The following is a 26,589-nucleotide window of genomic DNA, read 5'->3' as shown; positions in this document are numbered from 1 at the left end:
CGTTTTCGTAATATTGGTGTTTAGAAATGTAATTTAACTCTATAAAATGAAAGAAATGTGTAAACATTGACAGAAATAAAATGTTTTTATTTTGTTTTGATTATCTGTCATGTTGATCAAAATCTACCACCGATGACGTCATACTTGTACATCAAGTAACTTGGGAATTCATCACGTCGTGTAAAGAGAATTTGGCTAAGACGACATGGTAAATAGATACGTTAAATTGAGTTTAAAAGGAAATATCGTGAATATTATGTGAAATTCATATGGAGTTCAGTTAATCATACAGGTATGCTAATTTATTTTTCATCAATTATATTCTATTTTGAAGACAGTTAGCTATATAACGTTTCCCGGTCGGCCTTTCCTTTGTCATTTGTGCCAAAAATGCGATAGAACAACAATAAGCTGGATATTTCAAAACATAAGATTTGTACAGATGGAAAGTCTGCCCTCTGACAAACTTGAAAAGTGCTGCTTGAATCCCGAGTTAAACATGGGTTTACGAAAAATTCATATGTATAAAATTCAAAACATGGGGTAAGGTTTCATGTGAATATATGGAATCATTATTTTATAGACAGGACAGTGGGATTCAAGCAGCATATTTTAGGCAAATAAGATGTTTTTCAACTATATTATTCATACAAAGAATGTATTAAGCTCCGGTGTATTGTTATTCTGTTAGCCTTTTTATGAAGAAAAAGTTTGCTATTAATAGAAGTCACATTATTCCGTGGCGATGATGTACGTCTTTGCGTTAGACACTCTTTTATCTGTTTGCAAAAGTTAATAACAGTTTACATTTATCAGCGGTTTTGGTAATTAACAAAATTTAATTTTCTTTAAAATGTCTAAATTTCCCGAGAAATGACTTATATGCTTCCTTGAAATACCTATTGTAATTTATTGGCTTGGGGAGAGGAGGGGGCTTACGGTTATGAATTCCTTTGTAAAGTTTAAACATATTTTAACGTTTTATCTGATAGGTATTTGAAATCAGGTTTCACCTTACCGTAAATACAGTAATGTAAAACCGAATTTCAAAAATCTCAGAGATTAAAACGCTTTTAAAGATAAAAAGACAAAGATTAAGGAAAAATAATTTATATACTTGTATCTTACTTCTAGTTGTGATTCTGCTGCATGTACAGCCGACTCTACGATACATTTGATGACAAAGTCGCTGTATCGGCAATTGAACATTGAACACGAAAAATCTTTAATTTGAACGAGAGAGTAATATATCATCAACTTGTTTGTTATTAATAGCTTTTGTCATTTTAAAAATTGTTCGTATTTAGAATATGAGTGTATTAATAAATGTATTTAAAAGCTATATACATAGGTTTTCTTTTCCGGGTGTATAAACGTTGTTGTTTAGTAATTTTTTTGTAAACGGTATGTTTAACATTTTGACGTAATTGCACGATAGTCAGTTAACCCTTTTTCCATAATCATAACACAACTTTATTATGGTTATATCATTTAAGATTTACATTACAACACGGCTTAGGTTATATATAAGATTACTGTTCTGATTATTTTTTACTGAAAATCTTACGTTCGATATCAGACATGAATTGATCAAGATTAATCGATGCATGGGGATACTGTAAGGTTTATGTTAAGCTTTTGAACATTAAACTATAATCCCTTATAATTTAATTTTGTTTTTATTGTAGTCTCTCATTGGTTGATTACCAAAAAGGAACGCAAATTATTTCTTAATAACCTGGTTTGGTATGGGCACACACCCCCTTGACAACCAGCTGAATCATATGTATCCATACAATCCCCCCATTTCCAGTCTTGGAATTCATGGGAAATTCCAGATTTAATAAATATACCTTTAACTTCAAACAGCAGCTCGATCTTACCTCGTGTACACAAACATCATGGCTGCTAGATTTGTATATCAGATATTACCTCGCCTTGTTTCATATCACTTCCTTTACTAGGGATGTATTATTGAGCGGCAAATTTGAACTCATAAAAAGCAACACAATTTTACACCCACAGTTGTTTATTTATTTTAAAATTAAATTATAAGGAATTCGCGGATTATAAAGCGTAAATTAAACTGACCCAAACCAGGTTATCATCGAATAATTTGGCCAAGAATTATAGTCATTCCTTAATTGTAATTTGAAATTTCTGCATATTGGTGCAATATCGCGTAAATAATACATACTGCATTAAAAACTCAGCTCGCTTTCTATAAAGATGGGTCTAGAAATCAAAAAGGAGAATTTGTATTTACGAAAAGACTATATTTTTCATATTGAACGAAACACTCGGAAGAAATTGTAAATTAAAATATAATTTTAACCTTATTTTTCCCTGCAATATTGAAATATTGAATTTTATGTAGTTTACTTCAATACTATCTTTTTTGAACCATTTTGTGTTTTATATCTATGTCTAAGGAGAAATCATCAAATATTAACAGAAGTGAAGGGATTTTATTTGTAAAAGACTATTGTAAATGGTTAGAAAATTGGAAAATGATTTAACAAATATTTACTAAAATATGCCCTTCCTTACAATGAAGTTAGCTTAACCAAAACAGAATTGTTATAGAAAATTTTATTTTTTTGGGTTTTAAAGGAATGAAAAAAAAAATAGCAAGGTGACATTTTTCACGGTGGCATGTGCAAATAGAACACAGTTTGTTGTTTTGGAAAAAAAGACATCTAATAATAATAACACTGTATTCAGTGGAAAAAGCAAGATGGGGCGGGGGACTAACAGACAGATGGACGGTCGGAGAGACAGACATACAGACGGACAGGCGCAGAGGAAATCTATAGCACCTCCTCTTTCACTGGTAGGGGATCATTAGAGATATTCCTTTTTCAATAGAACATATTCTCTACTTGATTTCGTTTCTCGTTATTATCTACATGAATGATTATATATTAGAAGGATGACATGAAAACATCAATCAAAGATTCTGATGCAGTTTATGTCGTCTGAACGATTCAGCATAATATGTCAAACATGAATCCTGAGAAACTTTAGAGAAAATAATTCACAAATAAAATCAAGTTCGTCTTGCAATTCACTTCCGTTTTGATTTAATGACATTATCTGGAAAGTCCCAGTTTTATTTGGACCTAACTTATTTCATTAGCAATAAATTAGACATTTATTATAGTGTTCTAATTACATTGAATTTATTGAAAAGAGAAAGAACATTTTCAGACAAAAGAGGTTACACATTCTATGACATAATGGAGATACCGAACTGTTTTCAACTCCAAAATTATATTAAACAATACAAAAGTGGAAGAAAGCAAACAAAGCACTCCAAAACTAAGAGTCGGGATCAGAGGTCATGAGAAAGAGAACATCCTAAGCGAATTGACCACATCTGCCGTGTGCTCTTTGTCATGATTGGAAAGTTACTGAAATATCCGTCCACAATTAAGTGTGTAAAATTAATCCTGAGCTAAAATATAGACAAGAATTTGCTCCCTCAAAATATAGAACAATTCAATTGATTAGTCGAGTTTTCAAGTAGAGATTACGAATTGATGTCATCATAGGTCTGGCAGTCTTTTTTAATTCCAACTTGATTATAAGTCTTGGGATTTTCTTCAATCTCTATTCTATCTTCGTCTGGTTGATTTTTTCCACCTTGCACGGTTCTTGATAGCCTCTTTTTGTGTACAATTAAAACTACTACGGATGTAATTGCTACCACAACCAGTGTTGAAATAACTGATATAATTACAGATGAGGTCTTTGAACAATCTTCATCTACAAATAAAATATAATGAGAGATGAAAAGAGGAACTACTAAAATACGGGTGTACTATTTGTTATCTCCATATTTCATAGTGTAAAATCAAGTCTTTTTTTCGCATAACCCACAGTACAACATTGACTTGTCCGGTGTGAGACAGCAGTGTGAGATTTTTCTGTCTTACACTGTGCATTACTACGCTGTGGACGATAACATTAATGTTCCGTCTTCATATAAAGAATTTTTAACAATGTTAAAAAATACCTCATATATTTAAAATGTTTTCATTTTAACATATTAATATAAACTTAATTCTATTCAAAATATTGTCGTATTTTCACTTTTGTAATTGCATTATTTTAAGATCGCGAAAGGATTCTTCTAGAATGAAAATGTGTACGCTATCGGATTGATGATTTGTATTTCTAGTTTTTATCTATCTAATTATTTACCTGGACTGAAATTAATTCATTTTATCAGTTCACACTATGTGTAAACCATGTTCAGGTATGCTCTCTCCAATGGTGTATTTAGATTTTTAATTGGATGGAAAATTAAAAGAATATATATTTAGCCCTATGGCGTCGTCACTGAAGGTCGTTATTTTGGACAAAATAATGCGAGAAAAATAGTCATTCATTACATACTCGTGCGGGAATCGTGAAATTCAACCTCGGGGCCAAGCCTCGTTCTAGACCATGAATCTTGTCCCCTCGATGGAATTTCACTATCCCGCACGCGTTGAAATGAATGATTCTATTAGTCTTGCTATCTGGCAAAAATCAAAATATGGTCGTAAACAAACACATGAGATATTTCTAGAGTCTTGGCAATTAAAAAATCACTGGTGATTTGCAGATTTACTTGTACATGTGACATATACGGTAAATAGAAGGTATATTGAAGACAGAAGTGAAGCTTAATTTAATATATATACATATACCACGGTAAATTAAAGTAAAGCTTAATATGTTGACAGTGCGACCGTTAGAGCGAGGGCAAACTCTTCACTTTTTTAATTAGGTCGGGCTCGTCAAATGGCACGTGACATTTGGTGCGTCTAGACTCTCTGACCTCACATGACGTCCTTTGTAAGTTGCAATACCAAGAAAAAAACTAGATGCTGTCATGAGACAGTAATACCCGCACTATGGTGTTTGCCTCTAAATATACACTCATTCATATTGGACTTTCCAAGGAAGAAGTCAAAATAATTCTATAATTATCACCGTACATGTATTCGTCAAATTGAACATAAAATTTTCAGATGACCATATCAACTCTGAGCCTCACATATGTATTTTAAAATACTTAATTCATAACCAGTCTGAAATAACAGAATTTAATTAATGATTGAAGTAAATTACTTAATTAGATTCAAATAAATAATTTCCCCATAATTTGGAACTTTTTAAATTTACTTTCTCAACGACATAAAATATTATTTTAGTACAAAGCGTTTTTGATGAATTTATCAAAATGTGCAAACTGATTTAAGTATTTGGTCGGAAAAAAACCCATTGAAAATACAACCCGCTTAATTTGTCCATGCCTATCTCCCCCCTCCCCCCCCCCCCCCCCACACACACACACACACTCTCTCTCTCACTCTCACATTTTTTAAAAAAACATAGTTTAGTTTATTATGATAGTTTGAAATTTGTTCTTGTACTAAACAGTTTTATTTTCTACATTCACATTGGGTTTGCGTCACCCATTATCATATTTATAGATATCACCTCTCGGCACACCTCGGCCAATTCATACTGGCAAAGGAATCAGCAAAGGTTTGTCGAATGAGATTATTTAGCACATGTATGCTGACGATGCAGTGTGGTCAGTTAAAATCATTTGTGTTTTAATTGGATTATATGGATTATATTTCATGAATTCGTTGTCACGACCTATGACATTCGGTAAGTACAAGATTTAGCATAGATTGCATAAAAATAAATAAATGCAAATGGTTAGGTTGAAGTTCAAAAAGGGTCAACATGGTCAAAGATCATCGCATGCCACAGTCGACAAATTTCACATTGTCAAGTTATCTCCCGTTGCGGACATTCAGTATATAACAGACGCAGATCCAGAATTTTTTTTTTCAGAAAGGGGGGGGGGTGTCACACCTCAGTCACAAAAATCAGCCCAAGATTTCCTGAGATGGAAATAAAAAATAATAATAAAAACAATGATGGTGGAGTCCCTGTTTTCTAAGGGGGAGGATGTCCAAAGTCATATTTATTCTCTACAGTACATATATAGTCTTATTTAAATAACTGCTAATTCCAGGGGGGGGGGTCTGATCTCCCTAGCCACTGACTCCCTGTACCTGAAATGACAATTGATCTTATGACTCCATAATAGTAGAAAATTTTTTCAATTGACTATTTATACATATTTTGTTTCCTATGTTTATGTATTTTTGTCTGTCCACGGAAACTTTAACCTTGTCCATATTTTTAAGTGGATTGGGCTATACACATGGCTTGAATATTTCATAGGTAAATTTCTTTTGGCAAAACCTTTTAATGGGTACCACCAATTTTGACCTCTTGATCTCTTGACCTTGGATTTTGACCCAATTTTACAAGAAAAATACCTTGAACTTGGCGTAAGTTTTGAACAGGTGGTGCTAGGACTTTCATGCTCTTACATGTGTAATCATTGTGAACTTTCAACAGGTATAATTATTTTTGACCTAGACCTTAGAGTTGAATCCAATTTAACTTTAACCTTGGCAATAACTTTTGAACAGGTGAGGAAGTTCTAGGGATTTCTCCCTTTTTCACATGTGTATTCCTTGTGACAAGACTTTCCCTTTGATACCAACAATTTAGACCCTTTGACCTTGACCTTGGAGTTTGACTTACATTTGAGAAACTTCAACCTTTGCCAAAAGCTGCCATAACAGTTGCTGTCACAACAAACAAACAAATTACTAAAAAAAAACACAGAATACATGTACATATTTTATATTCAACAGATATACATCTGGTCATATCTCTAGTTCTCCCTTGAATGAGACATGGTGATATAAATTTTAAAAAATAATTATAAGAGTTGAAAAGGTTGTGCATATTGAAATATACTAAGCTCTGCGGATGAATTAGATATACCAGTTTAGCTTTATTTTGCTACCCAAAGCACCTTGATTAACTATTTATAAGCATACTGTTTTCTGAAATGTACTGATTTCTGTTGTCCATCCGTTTATCTGCAAACTTTTCACATTAACTTCTTAAGAACCACTAGGCTAATTTCAACCAATTTACATTTAAATATGCAGGGTACTTTTTAAGCGCCCGGATCGATAGATCCCGGGCGTATATTGTTTTTGTCCTGCTGTTTGTCTGTTTGTCTGTTTATCTGTTTGTCTGTTTGTCAACTTTAACCTTGGCCATAACTTTTGAACAATAAGGGATAGAGACTTCATATTTGGTAAGCATACTCCACTAATAAAAACCTTTCAAATGACTTCAAGGTCAATGACCTTGTGACCTTGACTAAGACTTATATGCTAAAAATAGCTTTTTCCACTGTTTGTCATAACTTTTGAACCATAGGAGATAGGGACTTCATATTTGGTATGCATACTCCACTAATAGAGTCCTTTCAAATGACATCAAGGTCAATGATCTTGTGACCTTGACTGTGACCTATATGCTAAAAATAGCTTTTTACACTTTTTGCCATAACTTTTGAACCATCAGAGATAAGGACTTCATATTTGGTATGCATACTCCACCGATAAAGTCCTTTCAAACGACGGCAAGGTCAATGATCTTGTGACCTTGACTGTGACGGATATGCTAAAAATAGCTCTTTACACTTTTTGCCACAACTTTTGAACCATGGGAGATAGGGACTTCATATTTAGTACGCATACTCCACTGATTAAGTTCTTTCGAATGACACCATGGTCAATGACCTTGTGACCTTGACTGTGATCAATATGCTAAAAGAAGATTTTTTTAACTTTGTTGCCGCCGGGCGCGTAGTGTTTCACAAACACATCTTGTTCCAACATAAATCTTCTTCTCAAGAACAGCAAAGACATTTATTGTCCCCATTTTTGCTAAAGGTAGGGTACATTAAATCTCATTTGTTTGTCAATCTGCCTATCTGTCACAATAAATTTAACCTTGGTCATCATGGTCGTATATTTTGAATGAGAAGAGATAGGACTTTTATATTAAATATGTGTATTAGTATTAAATGGGACAATACCATTCTACATACAATATGATTTTCATTACCCATGATCTTGAAGTTTGACCTAATTTCCTTAAAAAAATTAATTGCTTTGAATTGATCATTTTGAAAGATAAATGAAAGGGCATTCATATTACCTGTGATAAGACCTTCCAAAATGTATCATGACTTTTTGACTCTGTGACCTTGACCTTGAAGTTTAACTTAGTTTTCATTAATGTTGTATTTCCTTTTCATTGAGAAGAGATTTGACTTTCACATTTCAAGTGAACATTACCCATAACAAGAGGCTCCCAACATGCTATGATTTTTTACCCCTTGACCTTGATGTTTTAACAAAATTTCAAAAGAGTGAACTCTCCCAAAAGATGATAAGACCACTGTTTAAAACAAAAAAGGAGTTTAGGGAAGACTGGGCTTTTTCCATAAAAAACGTCATTTTTCAACCCTCATTTGACCCCCCGGGCAAAATCAAAATTCCGAAACCTAACTGCACATCTACATGACCCAACCAACCATCTCCCAAAGATGATTAGGATGCTGAATAAAATGTAAGAGGAGTTCAGGGAAGATGGGGCTTTTTCCATAAAAAACATCATTTTTCGACCCTTATTTGACCCCCCAGGGCAAAATCAAAATTCCAAAACCTTACTGCACATCTACATGACCCCACCAACAATCTCCCAAAAGCTGGTTAGGCTACTGAGTAAAATGTAGAAGGAGTTCAGGGAAGACGGGGCTTTTTGGACAAAAAGCGTCATTTTTCGACCCCCATTTGACCCCCTGGGGCAAAATCGAAATTCCGAAAGCTTACTGCACATCTACATGACCCCACCAACCATCTCCCAAAAGCTGGTTAGGCTACTGAGTAAAATGTAGAAGGAGTTCAGGGAAGACGGGGCTTTTTGGACAAAAAACGTCATTTTTCGACCCCCATTTGATCCCCCGGGGCAAAATCGAAATTCCAAAACCTTACTGCACATCTACATGACCCCACCAACCATCTCCCAAAAGCTGGTTAAGCTACTGAGTAAAATGTAAGAGGAGTTCAGGGAAGACGGAGCTTTTTGCTTAAAAAACGTCATTTTTCCACCCCCATTTGACCCCCTGGGGCAAAATCAAAATTCCGAAAGCTTACTGCACATCTACATGACCCCACCAACCATCTACCAAAAGATGATTAGGCTACTGAGTAAAATGTAAGAGGAGTTCAGGGAAGACGGAGCTTTTTGCTTAAAAAATGTCATTTTTCGACCCCCATTTGACCCCCTGGGGCAAAATCAAAATTCCGAAAGCTTACTGCACATCTACATGACCCCACCAACCATCTCCCAAAAGCTGGTTAGGCTACTGAATAAAATGTAGAAGGAGTTCAGGGAAGACGGGGCTTTTTGGACAAAAAACGTCATTTTTCGACCCCCATTTGACCCCCTGGGGCAAAATCAAAATTCCGAAAGCTTACTGCACATCTACATGACCCCACCAACCATCTCCCAAAAGCTGGTTAGGCTACTGAGTAAAATGTAGAAGGAGTTCAGGGAAGACGGGGCTTTTTGGACAAAAAACGTCATTTTTCGACCCCCATTTGACCCCCCGGGGCAAAATCGAAATTCCAAAACCTTACTGCACATCTACATGACCCCACCAACCATCTCCCAAAAGCTGGTTAGGCTACTGAGTAAAATGTAAGAGGAGTTCAGGGAAGACGGAGCTTTTTGCTTAAAAAACGTCATTTTTCGACCCCCATTTGACCCCCTGGGACAAAATCAAAATTCCGAAAGCTTACTGCACATCTATATGACCCCACAAACCATCTCCCAAAAGATGATTAAGCTACTGTGTAAAATGTAGGAGGAGTTCAGGGAAGAAAAGTGTGACAGACGGACGGACGGACGGACGGACGGACGGACGGACGGACGGACATGAGTAACAACAATATACCCGAACTTTCTTTAGAAAGTGCGGGTATAACCAGGACAGTGCTGAACGTTAATGCAGAACGTTTCATTTAGTATATTTATCTTCAATATGTATCCCTTTAAATCAAGGCGAGTAGACTTTTTCTTGAACATTTGCCGTTATTCTCGCGAGAACATAGCTAAAACAAGTGATTCATTTTGGGTCCAAATCACTGCGTCAAACAATTCTTTCAATTGAATATGCAGTAGTCCGAATTTTCTCTTCGCACAGGCGTTGCTTTAATAGCTCGTAGTGACGAGCGTCGCTTCACGAGCCTCTCTGCGTTCGCTATAATTTGATAGTTTATAGATTAGACTTTTTTAAATAAGCACTCCATTTAATGTAATGCCTATGCTTGGGCTAATAAGTTTCCTAACCAAATCTTGAGTGCTCTGAGAATGAATCCGACGATTTTTAAAAATTATCTTTTATTTGTCCTCACCTGCATCACCAGCGGACGATGAAACTGAAAAAGAGATTACCGAAATAATCAAATATTTTTTATAATGAATTCAAATATTTAAAAAAATTCCATTCATCATAAAAATTGCATAAAACATTTCTTCATTTCATTGAATACATACAATTCATGCTCGCAGCTTATTTTTAAGTTCTCAAACATAAAGAAAAAAAATATCCTTAAATTTGATAAGGAATGAAAGGTATTAATATTGTTCAAAGTATCAGATAATAATACTTTTCAAACATAAAATCCCCGTCCAGCCTGCCTCACACCCATCAAAACACGTTCCGTTTGTCTTGGAGCATGGTTTACCCTCCTTACAATGGCCACAGTCGAATGCACAGCTTGGTCCATATTTATAATCTACACAACCTAGAATGCAATTAATGTCTGTCAGATACCGGATATGTTATGCCTTTTTCATTTTGATTCAGTGTGCAAATATTTCGATCTTTGCAATGAATTTTTGTAAGATTGATTGATTGATTGATTGTATATTGTTAAATGTTACTCTCGAATGTATTTTATCGATATGGAGACGTTCGTGTGTAAGAAAATTAAAGTATTAATCAACTTACTAGTGCAGTGTGGTGGTTCAAGTAAATTGTTACTACATCCATAAATACAGGAACCATTAAATGCATCACATTCTTGGTTCAGACATTTTTCTGAGCATGGTGCGCAGTTTTCTCCATAGTGTTGATAGTGACACCCTTAAGAAAAAATTAAAAAAATATTACAGAGAGCATGATGTGCTTAACATTAGTATATTTGAATAAAGAATGTCTCTCCTCTCACAAGATCTGAATAATATCAAATGCTTTGTTCTCTCAATATGCATAGATCCTCAACTGATTCAGCCATATCTAACACAATATGACCATCCCATTTCAAATTTTAGACACTGGAAGAGAAAGTTATCATGGAACAAGACCCGAGATATGCTAATTAACGAAGGGTACGTTTACAATGTCCAGGTAAAGTAAAAGTGCCAGTGCAATTAGTGTTTATTTATATGAGAAAAAAATATCAATAGCAAACTTTCACTCTCTTATTGGGGTCATAGGTTTGATTTTTGGCAGACGTGTGCAAAATACGAAACTGAATCAAATGTTATACAAATTTCTGTTACCTTTTACAGAATTGTTTTGCTGTGCAGATCCACTAATTTTTAAACACCCTTAGCATACTGTATCTACATTATAATCTGTTAAAAATTACGTACCCATTACCATTACCTCACATATTTCAATACTGGCATATGAAGGTTCATATCCTGCGCAGCTTGTTATGAGTGGAGGGGTTTTGGAATTATATAGTGTTATTCCTTTAATCAGTCTGTTAACGGTGACATTCGTCACATGTTTTGGACATGATGATGGATCCTGCTTGAACACTCTATACCCTCCAGTAGATGGAGGTATGTACGATGGCTCATTAAAAACAAACACACTGAAACCAGTATGCCGATTTATGGCTAGGAAAAAAAAGAGAATAACTTGAGCATAATTTTATTTCAATTTTGACTATATTATATCAAAACAACCTGTGTTTAAAATATAAGTTTTTTTGTGTTTTTGAAATTGTTATTGTTTTCAATACAATCATGTCTCTTTTTTTACATTCATTTTATTCACTTACTAGTTCAAATTGATAATGAATCCATTAAAAAAATCAAAATGCACATATATTAAACTGTGATGTTAACCAGACGACATATTTCGTTTACAATGGAGTGTTCTATATTGAAAGTCCGTATTCGGATTGTTTCAAATATTCTCATATACGCATTAAAAACTTAGCATTCAATAAAAAGCTAAGATTTTAAAAGCTTAAATTGTACAGATATTAGTGGTGTTTTGGTAGACTACCTAGACTTTTTACTAGCTATGAGTTCAAAATGTATGGAAAAACGAATATTTTTCAAGCTCAAAATCCTTTACAATACAAAATTAGAGCAGACTTAACTTGGACCCCCAAAACATTAAAGATGGAATCAGGTACCATTAAGGAGTAAGCATCCCCTGCCAAATGGCCATATCCGCCCCGTGCTCCTTGTCATGATCGGAAAATAACGAAAAATTCCGTTGACAACTTAGTGGTTCAAGATGGTCTAACTTCGAAAAACAGTCAGCATTCGACTCAATGATAAATTTTACTTGCTGATAGAGTCATGGTGTCGGCCATAGAACTTACAAATTGAGTTAGGAATACTTTTCCAAATCTATTTGGATCGATATTAACAATATCAACCTATTTTGTTCTAATGTACGAAAGTAAATTTGGATTGATATCACATACTAGTAAACACAGACGATTATAAGTTCTTACCGTCATTTTTGGATCAATAAGAAATATTTAAGGAATCACTGTCTAGTTTTGAGAGTATGCCAGGGCATCAACAATAGTGCAAAAGCCCGTTATGCTAAAATAATCTCATTTTCCCACTATTGTTGAAGGCCCTGACATACTCTCAAAACTAGACAGTGATTCCTTATATTTTCAATTTTGTTTGTTTATGTATCGTCCAATTTAGTAGATTTGAAATACACAAGGCATTCCATGTTATTTTCTATCGGCCGACCTGTGACGTCAAATTTTACTATAAAAAGTAGTTCCATACAAACACGAAACAAACTTAATGATTACTTAATTATACTGCAGCTAAATATCAACATTTATAAAATAAACAAAAAAGAACTTTATATTACGACCAAAGCAATCTTACACACTAATTATATATGTGACCTAGACTTAGGTTGTCTGAAGCACGAACACGAGTGTAACACTTGGGCACTTCTCCGCCGCCATTTTGATTGCACTGTTGCTATTGATGGAACAGGAGTTGGTCAACATGATCTTAAAACTGAATTGCGTGTGTTAAAATAACAGAAAACGTTGAAGGGCGTAAGAAGATGGATGGTAACGACTGAGGGACGATGTCTGTATCGGATGATTTATGTTGCAATGCTTATTTCTCTACGTGGTTTACCGTTCACGGTAGCTCAGTCGGTAGAGCGCTCGCTCCGTATTCGGGAGGTCGTGATTTCGTATCTCGGCCGCGACTGACCTAGTCGTTAAAATTGGTATCAACTGTTCCTTCGCCATGCGCTCGGCACTTTGAAGTGAAAGTTGCGGATACTTCTGATGAGACATTAAAAAACGAGGCCCCGTGTCAGCGGCAGGCGTTTGCACGATAAAGATCCCTCACTGCTCAATGGCCCTGAGTGCCGAGTAAAGGTCAAAATTTGATGCCCTTCACCGGCATACGATGACGTCTCCATATGAGTGAAAATTCTCGAGAGGGACGTTAAACAATATACAATCAATCAATCAATCAATCTACGTGGTTCAGATTGGCTGTTTAACATGTTTACGGAAGTGAAGTTCTCGGTCTCGCAAGGCCTTGGTGATAATGGACAGCGTCGCACTAGTGACTTGTTATTGATTCGAAGATAATTCATTATTTATTTTGTTTGTAAAAAATATATTATATCTAATTAATTTGTAAACAATTAAACAAAACATTTTTTCTTCAATGTATTTAAACGCCACTCATATACATTCAAGTTTGACATTGACCTTTCATTAGTATTTCAATAGAGAAATGTGCATGCCACAGGAATCACGAAGAAATAAACAAGATTCACTTTTGTAGTGTTTATCATAGGGGAAACAATTGGAAATGGAAATATTCAATCGTTAAATGGATTTTTGCCTTTGATATTTCGGCAGCAAACAGGAATTTAAATAAATTGAAAATAATTTGTATTTTCCTATCGTATCCACTTATACATGTTATATGATTTTATACTATTCTTGTTCTGTTGTAATTCTAAAATGATTAAATTGTATACTTAATTGTCTGAGGAAAAGTAGCAAGTAAGCGACATTGGACTTGTGAAGCAAAGGTAATTTCCACCATGCAGTTTTTGATATGTTAGCACGTGTAAAGCTACAGTAATCCTTTCCACTTTCCTCTAGAGTGTGTCCATCTACTGCTTTGTCTGCTGCCGCCCAATTGTCTTTGTGAACTGAACTTTGAGAAGCTGCTCCCATATACACTGGGTTTTGAGCTAGATTTTCTGAAATGTATTCAGCGGATTACTACGTTATCCGTGAGTAAATGTTTTTCCACTTTTTTAAAAAATTTATTATATTTAATAAAACGTATACATCAAGTACGATCCATTTTTAAACGACACAGTCTACTGATGGAAAAAGTTGATATCATCGCTCGTGCTCTCTGGCTGAAACAACCACAGTAATCTTTTTTCACTGAATACTTGCGGTATATGCTCTATTCTATGGTAAGTTCTTGGAATACTAAGGACGATTGCGGTTAGGATAAACGTCACAATGCACATGCCTTATCTTCTAAAATCTGCCTGTATACATCATAATTATACGTACCAAGTAAAACTATACCACCATAATACCTTTTCATTATATGATTAAGTAGTTTCCTTTTCTCGGATTGTCTGAGATCCAATAATATTAGAAATACTACGTTATATTGACCTGGACGTGACCTTCCATGTCAATACAGTTTACTCCACTTATATTGAACTCGATATTTTTGAAATTCCGCTTATTTTTAAATAGAAATAAATCCCCATTTTTTGCCTCTCATATTCTTTGCATTTAAATAACGGTTATATTGAAATCGGATATATTGAAATATCGCTTATATTGAAGCCATTGATCGGTCCCCACAGGTAATAATGAGTTGTTTTCATAACGGTTATATTGAAGTACTCCATGGCGCTGTCGTTACGGTTGGTGACAGTAATTATGCCTGATTGCCCAGTTGATATACAAAGGTGTGAATAATGAAGTTTTCACCTTATGTGTTTTATACTGCATGCTCATACGAAATAAAATTTTTTACTGTTAAATTCTTTGCGTCCATGTATATAATACGGACATATCGAGACTGAACAGCTAAACGTTTTATAGTAACCCCCACAGATCTAGGAAAAAACATAACTTTAAATTAACTACGTACTGAAAATAGCAATTGATATAACTAAATTCGAAATAACTAAGGAATTGAACCGAGTACACTTACGATGAACTACAAGAAGCGTTTAGCAGTACTCAACCGTTTTGAATGTTTTTTTAAATATCAATTTTAGTTGCCATGAAAAAAATAAAATGTCAGTCTTTTTTATAAGATAGATTTTGATAGATTTTTCTGTTACAATGTGTTCTTGTTGAAACCTCTTGTTAAATTTTTCAATTAAAGCAAAGAAACAGTCTTGTGGGATTTTGCTATGATTTAATCATGATAAATTTTAATTCAATTTTAAATAATAAATATTAACATAATAAAACAGTTATTGCTGTTTTTGCAATCAATACGATGATTTAGCCACCTTGGAAATACAATATTCACTTCATTCTTCGAGCTCAGTAAATATTGTACTCCTCAGATGTCTAAATCAGCGTATTGAACTAAAAAAGAGCACTAACTGTATACTACTCAAGACACTCTCTACTTTTTTTGCAGTCAATACGATGATTTAGCCACCTTCGAAGTACCACATTCACTTCATCCTTCGGGCTTAGTGAATATTGTACTCCTCACGTATCTAAATGATCGTATTGACAGCAATAATTGTATATTACTCAAGGCACTCCAAACTTGACTTAACATTCTATGTTAATATTGATGAATATCTTGTAGCCGGATTTTCCTTGAAATTGCTATTTATCTCATTTTGTATAAATTTTGATGAAGAATGACAAATTATTCCTAATATAGAAATAAGTTGAAATTGTTGTAAAAGACAACTCTAGAGAAAAGTGATGGTCGACTCCAAGACCAAAAACTGAGAACAGACTTAAGTCAATATTTTGAATTTTAATAACATGTGATTTAAAATACATAATTCTAATTACTTTGCAGATTTTTATAATATTCTTATTTAACAATATGGAAAAAAATGTTGTTTTGTTATCAGAGTTGATTCAAAAAATAATATTGGTTTGAAATTTTGATTTAGGTCTGTTCTCATTTTATGGTCTTGGGGCCAGATCGATTTAAAAATAAAACTATAAAACTATACAAAAATCTTAAGAGGACATGAAGACGGATCATTGGAATTTCAAAGGTTTGTCCAGGTATATGTACTCAGGAATAGACAATCGTACATGCACATTTACTTGTCACACATGCCTTGAATTTTGTGCATTAAAAAAAAGAGGAACTTTCCATAGTAAATTCAGTTTAAAAATAAAGGCCTTACATTAGCTGTCTATCAAAATATTAATATAGCGTAACATTTTATATGCAAAACTGAGTGATTTATTGACTTATGTAACTATCAATTTACAATGAATTCGGTATTGAACTTGTACCTTTACGAATTTTGTGCAAAACTTTAAATATATGTGTTTGTCACGTGAAGAAGAAAACAAATCAAGAGACATCATAGCAAATCCTTACATATAAATCGAAAGGAAAATGTTGATATCCTCATGATTTTCTTTTCTAAAATGCTGATATTTACCCAAGTAGGGAGATGTTTGAAAACTTTCGATAACATTGGAGAAAATAAGGAGAAATTATTGATAAAAAAAAAACATACAGAACAAACGTTGAACAGGGCTTAAACATTCACTCCCGGAAACATTTCTCGGCACAACAGTAAGAGGCAGGAAAATTGATTATAAAACATAAGTTTAAACGTACGGAAGCTAAACGACCATATCAAAAGAAGGATTATGTCATGTTCAAAAAAAAAAAAAAAAAAAAAAAAAAAAAACCGGCAAAAACTCATGGACAACTCAGTCTGCAAATGATGATCTAACAATCTGTATAAAAAATATTAAGTCAGCATTTGACTAAATTTGACTAAATGATAAAGTGTATTTGCTGACTAACAAAGTCATATCTCTTTCAGTTCGCATAGATTAATTTGATTTTAATACTTTTAACAACTACTTGCTATCTCATTTCCATGATTTGCGTTTGGGTTTTTTAAATTATGGTAAACAATTATTGCATGGACTCTGAAGTCCACGCAGAAAATATATAAGCGATGCTAAACCCGATGCCCTGGGCATACGTCATTCAATGTATGCGCGTTAATGTCCGTTAATGCGCGTTAATGCCCGTAGAATAATTTGCCCTATTAGAATTAGAATACGTCATTCACTAGCAAATTTTGCTGTTAAATTTGCATATCGTATTTATATATTTATTGACTGATCAAAATTTCGCTCTAATGCACACACTTTTATATACAAAGTTAACTAAACAATGATTCTATGGTATATATACATATATGTGTATAGATACAGATACAACTTGAATTAAAAACTTCATTCAACGACGAGTTCTAGCTTTTAAAAGATAGAACAAGTCTTCAGCGGCATTGGTTTTGCGCATCAAGGCTCTAAAACAGTTTGATATTTAGCAATCCGGACAAGGTTTGATAAAGTATTTAGCAACTTTTTTTTCATATAGGGGAGGGGTTGGGGCTAAAAAAAAATATGCGTACTACAGAGCTTTGCTACACGTGTACTATCAGATCTATTTTGCCAGTGTTAGATTTCTTACGAATAAATCTCGAATATATAGTAAGTCCCCGCCGTTTTTTATTATATGTATTAAAATAACTATTTTTTTCTAAATGAGTAATTTATAGGCCAATCAGACTAACAATAACAATTTTGCTATGAAAGTTCTATCAATCAAAGTATGCAGATTATTGAAGGAAATTTGAACTAACCTATATGAATATTCAATGAAATTTTTCTATTATCATAAGTTGAATTTCGGTTAGAAACAAATATGCGTATGGTCCATGTACTGTAGACCTTTTTTTTAAAGGACAGCTACTTGTTTTACATGTAAGTTACTTCATATGATATTTACTGATCCTTGATTTGAATCTTTCGACAGCTTTTTTTGTGCACCTGAAAAAAATCTGTCTTTCCGAGTCAAACTTTTAAAAGTTCTTATTGAACGTAATTTAGCGAAATGTGTCTTATCTTTTATTCTTGAAATTAGTTATCAATTTTACTAGCTATTTCATTCGGGAAAATGTTTACGCTACGTATTCGCCTTCTAGTGAAAAAACGACGTCAAATTTAAAGCATAATGCCTTATCAAATAGGTGGCCGATCGATTCGAGTTCCAAATAAAATAAATTCGGAGTTAAAATGGTTGAAAATTACGAAAGCAAAACAACCCTATAAGCAATAATTTATACAACATAAGGCCTTTTTAGTAATAAAGAACACATTATATCATTTAAATTATTTCATTGTGATTAACTTAATTTAATATCGTGCAAAATTAAGATTACCTAGACCAACTGCTATACAAACAAATGCCAGTCCACTATATATAATTTCTAGTAAAGCATTCATCTTCTCCGATTTACCGTGTTGCGTATTTTAATGTTCAGTTGAAGTATTTAATACATGTACTAGATTTTATGTTCATATTACTTCCTTTTTGTTATCTCTATATTTGTCATTTTTTAAAACATGCATAAAAATAATTTTAAAAAGTAAAACTACTGTAACAACTTCCTTATTTATCTGAATAGTGATTATTGTTTTAACAACTATAACATCTGCATTTTAAATCATATATCAAAACCAATAAAAAGACGTCTTAGTCATGAATTATTTTGAAACAAATGACCTTTGATTAAAAGAACTTCTTGGTGTCTGATTTTCAAATATATCCTCTTAAAAGAATTTTCCTCAGTATATGTTTCTTTTTCGATTTCTTTAATTGGTGCAAATATATAATTTTTGGTCATTTTTTTTAATTTTTCTGTCATAACATGTGATGTTTTTCTTTTATACAAACATTACAAAACTGCAACATAATGGAAAAAAAGCAAATGTTTATACATGATAGACAAAAATGACTTCAATTTGAACAATTTTGAAAAAAATGAAAATCTTGTTTATTACTTTTCTTCACTGACTGAGAAGCGTTTTCAAAAAATCCAACTTTTGCTTTATCATGTCCGTTATCTAATGAGAGAGAGAGAGAGAGAGAGAGAGAGAGAGAGAGAGAGAGAGAGAGAGAGAGAGAGAGAGAGGGGAGAAGCTAAATAGTTCTATAATATTTGAGGTACAACACCCCCACCCAAAAAATATTGTCGTTCAATTTTTGCTATTTGTTACAAGATTAAATCTTCTGTGTGTATGCACATTTTGGACAAAATTATTAGAGTAGTTTTTGGACAAGAAATTCCAAAATTACCCCCCCCCCCATTTAATTTTTAATCAATGAACTACTTAAACCTTGATTTTCAAAAAAGCCAGGTTAGCTATAACTGTCAATTTTCATCAGCTTATTCTTGTAATAATCTAACACAAAAATATAGTCATCTTTTTGAAATACACATCATCAAGACCTTAAAATGAAAAACAATGATTAATCCAAGCCTTGAAAATAGTGTATTTTTCAATTTCAATTTTTTTTTGTGAAAAAACCTGTCGTTTAATTTAGGTAAAAACTTTCTTTTAATAGTTTGTAGTAAAAATAATCTTCATAATTTTTTGTATAATTTTTGTACCACCAGTTTTGATTTGATAACAGAAAATTATCCCCTCCCCCTTTCTCCATCAATCACTTTCCCGCGCGTCTTTCAGATGTGGGTCAAATGCAATGCTATGAATCTACAAATACACGTTTGAAAAAATCAAATTGGAATATTGCTTTTACTTTAAAAATATACTAACTTACATATATCAGAGTTCTCAAATGTAAAGCGTATTTGAATGTAGATTTTAGGCAATTTTTAATGCCCCCACCCCATCCCTTCCTTTTTTGTTTCGCAGACCATAAGCGTTTGAATAACTGTCGGTTACAGTGCAGATATATTTCGTCATATGAATCCCTGAAATACACACTAGTTTGTTAATTCATGAATGCAGAATACATGTTGACCACTGGTTTTTTTATGTATCAAGAAAAATTTTCTAAAGGATTTTATGTCCAAGTTTTTAGTCCTTATATGTATGTGTTATGCATTCAATTTCATATGATACCTTGATACTGTTTAACTTCATTATCTTGCATACCTTGATACGAATACGACTTACGTTGAACATCGACTTACGTTGATCTTCTTGAATTTTCATTGTATTACTATGTGCCTGGGATTGTCCTTATATTTTGAATAATCACTATTGTAAAATGTTGCTGAATACGCTCATGCATCATGTCGGACATTTAAAATTTTAAATAATTAAAATCTTTAACGTATTATCACTACTTGTAGGGAAAAAATCCCTAAAAGCGGAAAACGAACATAAATGTGCAAGAAAGTGATTAAATATAAAACAAATAAAAAAAACCTAAAAGCGCAATTATTTTTTTAATTTAATAAAAAACAAGTGATTAATGAGCTAACTATGCTACTGAAAGAAGGAGCTGGGAAATCATTGGTTATTATTAATAAAGAACTTCCTGTTAGAAAAAAAATTGAGTGTGAGCAACTCATGAATACTTAACGTCCATTGCGATATGACATCCACCATACACCGAGGAAGAACTTAGAATTTAAATATGTACTTGTGCACGTGAAACCTTATCATTTTCAAAACTGCGAAGTCGCCCGTGTTACGCAGTGGTTAAAACGTTTGCTGTAGAGTTTTGAAGTAAGGACTTGTTCCTTACGTCGAGGTTTAAATTCTACTGTGGCACGCGGAGACCTGTCCTTCGGATGCGACCGTATAAACCGAGGTCCTGTGTCACAGTAGGTGCTGCCAAGAATAAGATCCCTCACTGTTTTACGGCCTTAAGTGCCGAGTATAGGACAGAATTTGTACCTCTCCCTTGCCATGAAGTAGCGACTTTATATGAGTGAAAAATTCTCAATAGGGGCGTCAAACTAAACAATCAATCAATAAATTCATAAATGCATGAAAACACAACATCATTTAAAAAGTCGACGTACATTTAACTATGTTTATTGTCCACATAAAAGCGTCAAAGTTTGGGAAATAACTGCAGGGATTAAAAAAAAATTAAAACCATGTTGATTAGAAACATAGAACAGTATGAAATTTTTTAAACATAATGCGTGAAAACTCTCAACATCTGTAGAATAACTCTGATGTAAAATGACTTTGATTAAATGCTTAGAAATGACTACCTAGCGATTCTGATAACACAACAAAAATTAATCCAATGTATATATTTTCTACAAAAGCCATTATGTCGTACATACATGTATATATTAGTTTTTGTTTTAATACTCAATTATATAGTAACGTCTGTAAAGAAATAAAATATACAAATATCAACAATAGGACATGAATGGATAAACCCAAATGAGAACAATCATGTTTAATTGTACCTTTTCAAATTAATTGTTCCTCATTAAGTGAAATATTTTTGTTTGGCAAAAAAATAAACACCAGTTGAGAAGTATGCAACCAATAAGATACATTGAGAAAGTGAATGGAAAGTCAAACATTTATAAAAAAAAAAAGAATATGTATTGAATAATATTTTAAATCAGAAAACTCTTATCATGTAGGTGGACATTTTAGCGAGACGCAATTTTAGCGATATTAGCAATCCTTATAATATGGTATTTTATTTTAAGCGAGAAGTAATATAAACGATTTTAAAGTGCTCACTAAAGAGATTATAATCAAAAATTAGACACAGTTTATTTTTTTGCTGTATTTAATTTTAGCGATCACAGAACCCTTGCTAATACATGCAATGCAAAAAATAAATTTTTTGCTTAAAATTCTGCTTATACGGTATTTGCATAAAATTTAAAGATCTACAAAGGTATTTTTTAAATCAAAATATTACATACAGAGCGGTATGCTCAACCTACTTTTCAAAAGGAAGAATGTAAAACTGTTATCATTTTTTGGAAAAAAAAGCAAATAAGAGGGTAATTTTATTTTTGGTAAAAGAAATGACAGAGTACTGCTGCTGTTACATGCATTTATTTTTTAAATTTCCATTAATACGTTATATCGCGACTACCAATGAGTACCTCGCAGTTATCTAACTTACTACCGCTCTTTTGCTGGGGAGTCGAGAAAAGTCTACATTTCTGGGGGCAAATGACATTGTTTAGAGTAGTGACAATCGAATGATTCGAACAATTCAATGCCGAAATCACGATATTTTGCCAGATATTGAACTCCAGATAGTAGATTGTCAAATAAGGAAAGATTAGAATATTTTATATGCTTAAAAATGTGACGATTTTCAAAGAAAATTTAACGAGAAGAGTCCGCTTAATTAAAAATGTCGTTAGAAATGTGACAATTTAGGATTGGCTCCTCTCAAAAATATATTAGGCTAGTTCAGCAATTGTTTAGCGAGGTATTCCACCAGGATTTTTTACTTATCTGTCCTTATAAATGCTACAATGATCGATCTTGCATTGTATTGAAAAGCACATTGCCCCCACCCAACAGACGATTCCTACCTCCTTCGCGAAAGAGTTCCGCTAAGTTAAGTAATCGCGATATCAAGTATTCGTACAGAGTCTTTTTGCTAATTTTTTCTGTCCAAGTTTATTATTGGAAATATAAGATACCATAGAGTCTAACACATCTGTTTCAAATTTGGATCTTATACTAGGAAAAAAGACGTAAATGGCTTAATAAGAGCTACCTTTATGATAAAATAAGTGTCATCGAGGAGTGAGCATTCCCTTTCGACCCTTTCCATTTTAAACCCCCATTATTCACATTTTCAAAACACCATTAATAAATAGTGCAACAAAATCTCAATATTTACGTCATGGAAAATCCTGTTAAGGGACCACACAAGATCATTTGCTATCCCTTTATTCACTGTAGCGTTTTAATGGTCATGTCTGATCATCTAGGTCATTTCTTTTGTGTCCTTCAACAAAGACTGATATCTTCTTTCGATTTAATGATCAATTCTTAAACCATTCATGCATGCAGGGTGTGTTTTGTCTCCATGATGATTGATGATGTTATTTGCTCCACAGCTCCACTTTGGAGCTCCATTTTAAGTATCTGAACTAGAAAGGGTACTTCTTCGCCAATCTTTCACATTCTGTGAATCGTCACTTCGTTAAAAACCACAAAAACAATCCAAATTAAAAAAAAGAATTAGTTACAATGTACTGGTATTTAAAATATTTTGGTGCCTTTGGACACCAGAGATCAAATTTATCAACACAATGTTAGAGTTCAAGAAGACACTGTGCTTCTTTTTTAGCTGTTAGTTTGTCTAATCTCTTTATAGCATAATTTATTTTACAAAGAACTACTAAAATGTACATGAGAAAAAGATAACACTATTTGACGTTGTATTATTTATGAACAAAAGTTAAATGATGGCTCTAATTCTTGGCTAAATTATTCGAGTATACTAGTAATCTGTTTTGGGTCAGTTCACGCGTATCTAAAATCGTCATGAATATTGACAGTGATAATATCAACAATCTCTTATATATTAGCTTTAGCGCAATTATGTGAACAAATAAAAATGTGACGCTGTTTAATAATAAATTTAAATGGTGCATCAGTCAATCGAAACATTTACAGGTGAAAAAGTTATAAAGTTATTAAAGGTACACGAGCCTTTAAATCTCATGGGGGTACTTGTATGACATACAAACGAATTGTAAATATAATTTTCATATTAACTCATGTCCACATTTCAAGGAACCATAATATTTTCCAATTAAACGAGAATTACATTCTCATGACATTAAAACAAATTGTAAAAAAAAAAAATCTTGGAACATTTATTTTTATATGTGAATTTCTTCATAAAGAGACACATTCACTGCAAAGTTAATTTTACTATACACATTTTCCCCTTGTGTCTTTTTAATTTTGTCGTAGAAATGTAAGTTTACAGCTGTCTTGGTATCTTTCTGATTTCTCTCTTTGTGCTTTTGGTTTCTTTTTCGACGTACTCTAAAAGTCAAAATGGTTGTTGTAATGACAATAAGAAATGCTGAAACGGCGAGAAGGATCACTATGAAAGTCTTTGGTGTCTGTGAACAACCATTGTCTTAAAAAAATAAAAAAAATGTTTTAAAATATGCATTTGATATTTTTTCAACTGAAAGTAAGAGCTTCGAATCATCGGAGAAGATTATTTCCTTCTTATTTGTTTGTAAAATGTATTCCTTTTTGAATTATCAACTAGATTGTTCAGTTTGTACAAAAGCAGTTGAACTTGTTAACATTCCTATGAATTGTCCTCAAAATGCTCTTTCTTGTGGTTTCAAATTTATACATTGAAAAGATATGAAGACTGAAATTGTTTTAATATGTCAAAAACAGGTTAGAGTAGAAAACGAATTCTTTTCTCGTAGTCCTTGATAAGGTTTTTTATCCGTGAGAAAGTCAGACAATGATGCTGAAGACGCGTGGCAGAAATACATAAAACCTTTGAATTATCAGGAAATTTCAAGGACAGGGAATAATGTCTACATCCATGTACGTTGCTATCAGATCTAAATAGTTTAATATTCTTACAATATAAGTTCAAAATTTCTCGAATTCGACACTCATAGTGTTAGATTTCTTATAAAAATTCTGTGTCCACAACTGCATATGCTTAAGTCTACAGCAATGCAAATTGACAGGGATTTAAAAAAAATCAAAGAATTTTCCATTAGATTTGCATCCTTCATAATTTTTTCAAGCATACAAGGTTTAAATGTTGTTTTTTTTTAATTTCTTTTAAATGTTCTCAGCATTAAAGAATAAAAATCGATGTTAAAAATTGCCCTTGATTGATTGAAGATTTTTACATCTCGTTCGAGAATTTTTATTCATATAGAGAAGTGACCATATACAGATGAAAAACCTTAAAGCGGCCTCCATGGCTATCGAGCAGTTATAGGACTGTAGCGTGCCAAAGGAACAATGGAACACGCAGATATCAAAAATTCTCATTTCATGAATGAAATTAGAATTTTCAATGCTATAACTATCGGCTTCTGATTTTTTAACATTCCTTTTAAATTATCGTGGCTCAAAGAGTAAGTTTGTTCCTTCAAATTTTATTCCTTCAAAGAAAACCTATTACATAAAAGTGTTTATTATAATTAGATTAGTTTATCAACATGCATAAAAGGATCAATTATCTGTATACTCAAAATAAAAAAAAAATGTTTGAAAACCTAAAGAGGTCAATACGATTACCTGGTTTTTGATATCTGCATGATCCATTGAATGCATCACAGCTTTCGTTAGGACATATTGATGGACAAGGTTTGCAACCTTCCCCGTAAGCTCCAGCTCTGCAACCTACAACAGACCGACAAAATCGTATATTATAACATTGTAAAAAAAAAAAATAAAGACAATCTGTTTTCATGGCAGTCTTATTGTTTTTCGTCTTCGTTATCTTTGTCTTCTTGAATAATACATCAATAATTTATCTCGGTTATTGAATTAATAACTGAAAAATAAATACATTTATTTTTACTATAGTACATACCTATGATTCTTACTTCACATATTTCAACGGTAGCGAATAGAGGCTCATATTCTGTACAATTTGTATTAAGTGGGGGGTCTTTTGAATTAAATATGGCTATGCCATTTGTCAATCGGTTAACTGTTATATTTTGTACTTTGTTTGGGCTGTTGTGAGGTGTGTTGTATTTGTATTGTTTCATCATGTCTATTATTAGTAACATTAAGTTTCTTGAACATTCCAGAGTGGTCAACATGTTCGGTCATTGTTTCTAGAACAATCCTGAACTTTGTGTATGTCCAGAACTTTCCAGTAATATCATGTTTTAACAATTTCTAGAATATTCTAGATTTATATTACTGTATAAATACCCTGTCAATTCGATGCATGGAGATACTTTGTCGTATAAGCATCATTGAGGTATTACTGGGATATAATTTCACTGGGACATTGTGTGCAGCAACGGACACTCTGATGTATGTATTTTTAGATTCTTGCTAAGTTTGTACTTTATGTTTCATATACTTATTATATATTACTGTAAATAAATTATTGTTAAGTTTAAATTGTGTTATTGATCTTTGCTGGCATTTCGGGTAATTCTGACCCATAACAGAATTGGGGGCTCGTCCGGGATCAAGAATTTCTTGCACTTTTGCAGTTTATTGTCAGAATTTTGTTTATTGAACCGTTAAATTTGACTATAAGCCAGCAAAAATCAACATGGTATTTTCGGTCACAGACTTTCTTAGTTCACCAAGTGTTCAGGTT

At 32.9% G+C, this 26,589-nt stretch overlaps 1 protein-coding gene and 1 long non-coding RNA gene across 2 annotated transcripts; both read right to left on the bottom strand.

Annotated features, from left to right (window-relative positions):
* Positions 1-3,165: 3,165 nt before the first annotated feature.
* LOC134228676 (uncharacterized) lies at positions 3,166-18,819 on the bottom strand. Its single transcript, XM_062710359.1, has 7 exons — positions 18,707-18,819; positions 14,246-14,473; positions 11,614-11,865; positions 10,967-11,101; positions 10,623-10,760; positions 10,368-10,391; positions 3,166-3,768 (listed from the first exon to the last, which is right to left on the bottom strand). Exons 1-7 carry the CDS (start codon positions 18,768-18,770, stop codon positions 3,533-3,535), a joined length of 1,077 nt encoding a protein of 358 aa, XP_062566343.1. The 5' UTR covers positions 18,771-18,819; the 3' UTR covers positions 3,166-3,532.
* A 5,242-nt stretch (positions 18,820-24,061) lies between these two features.
* LOC134228675 (uncharacterized) lies at positions 24,062-25,974 on the bottom strand. The gene is made up of 3 exons (XR_009984046.1): positions 25,840-25,974; positions 25,542-25,646; positions 24,062-24,399 (listed from the first exon to the last, which is right to left on the bottom strand). It is a non-coding gene; the product is annotated as an uncharacterized LOC134228675 (long non-coding RNA).
* Positions 25,975-26,589: the final 615 nt, after the last annotated feature.

This window comes from Saccostrea cucullata, unplaced genomic scaffold (genome assembly GCF_032062105.1).
Source record: "Saccostrea cucullata isolate Sc308-1 unplaced genomic scaffold, CSIRO_AGI_Scuc_v1 ctg5162, whole genome shotgun sequence".
NCBI classification, from domain to species: domain Eukaryota; kingdom Metazoa; phylum Mollusca; class Bivalvia; order Ostreida; family Ostreidae; genus Saccostrea; species Saccostrea cuccullata.
Note: the sequence above shows the minus strand (reverse complement) of the source record. Positions and strands in the feature narration are given on the sequence as shown.

Bases quoted from the DNA above. Each gene is read 5' to 3' on its own strand.
- LOC134228676 (XM_062710359.1), bottom strand. From the start codon at position 18,770: ATGAATGCTTTACTAGAAATTATATATAGTGGACTGGCATTTGTTTGT. The intron at 14,474-18,706 runs GTAATCTTAATT...AATACATTTCAG, and splicing joins TTGTATAGCAGTTGGTCTAG to AAAATCTAGCTCAAAACCCA. The intron at 11,102-11,613 runs GTACGTAATTTT...TTTTTTCTTAAG, and splicing joins ATGTGAGGTAATGGTAATGG to GGTGTCACTATCAACACTAT.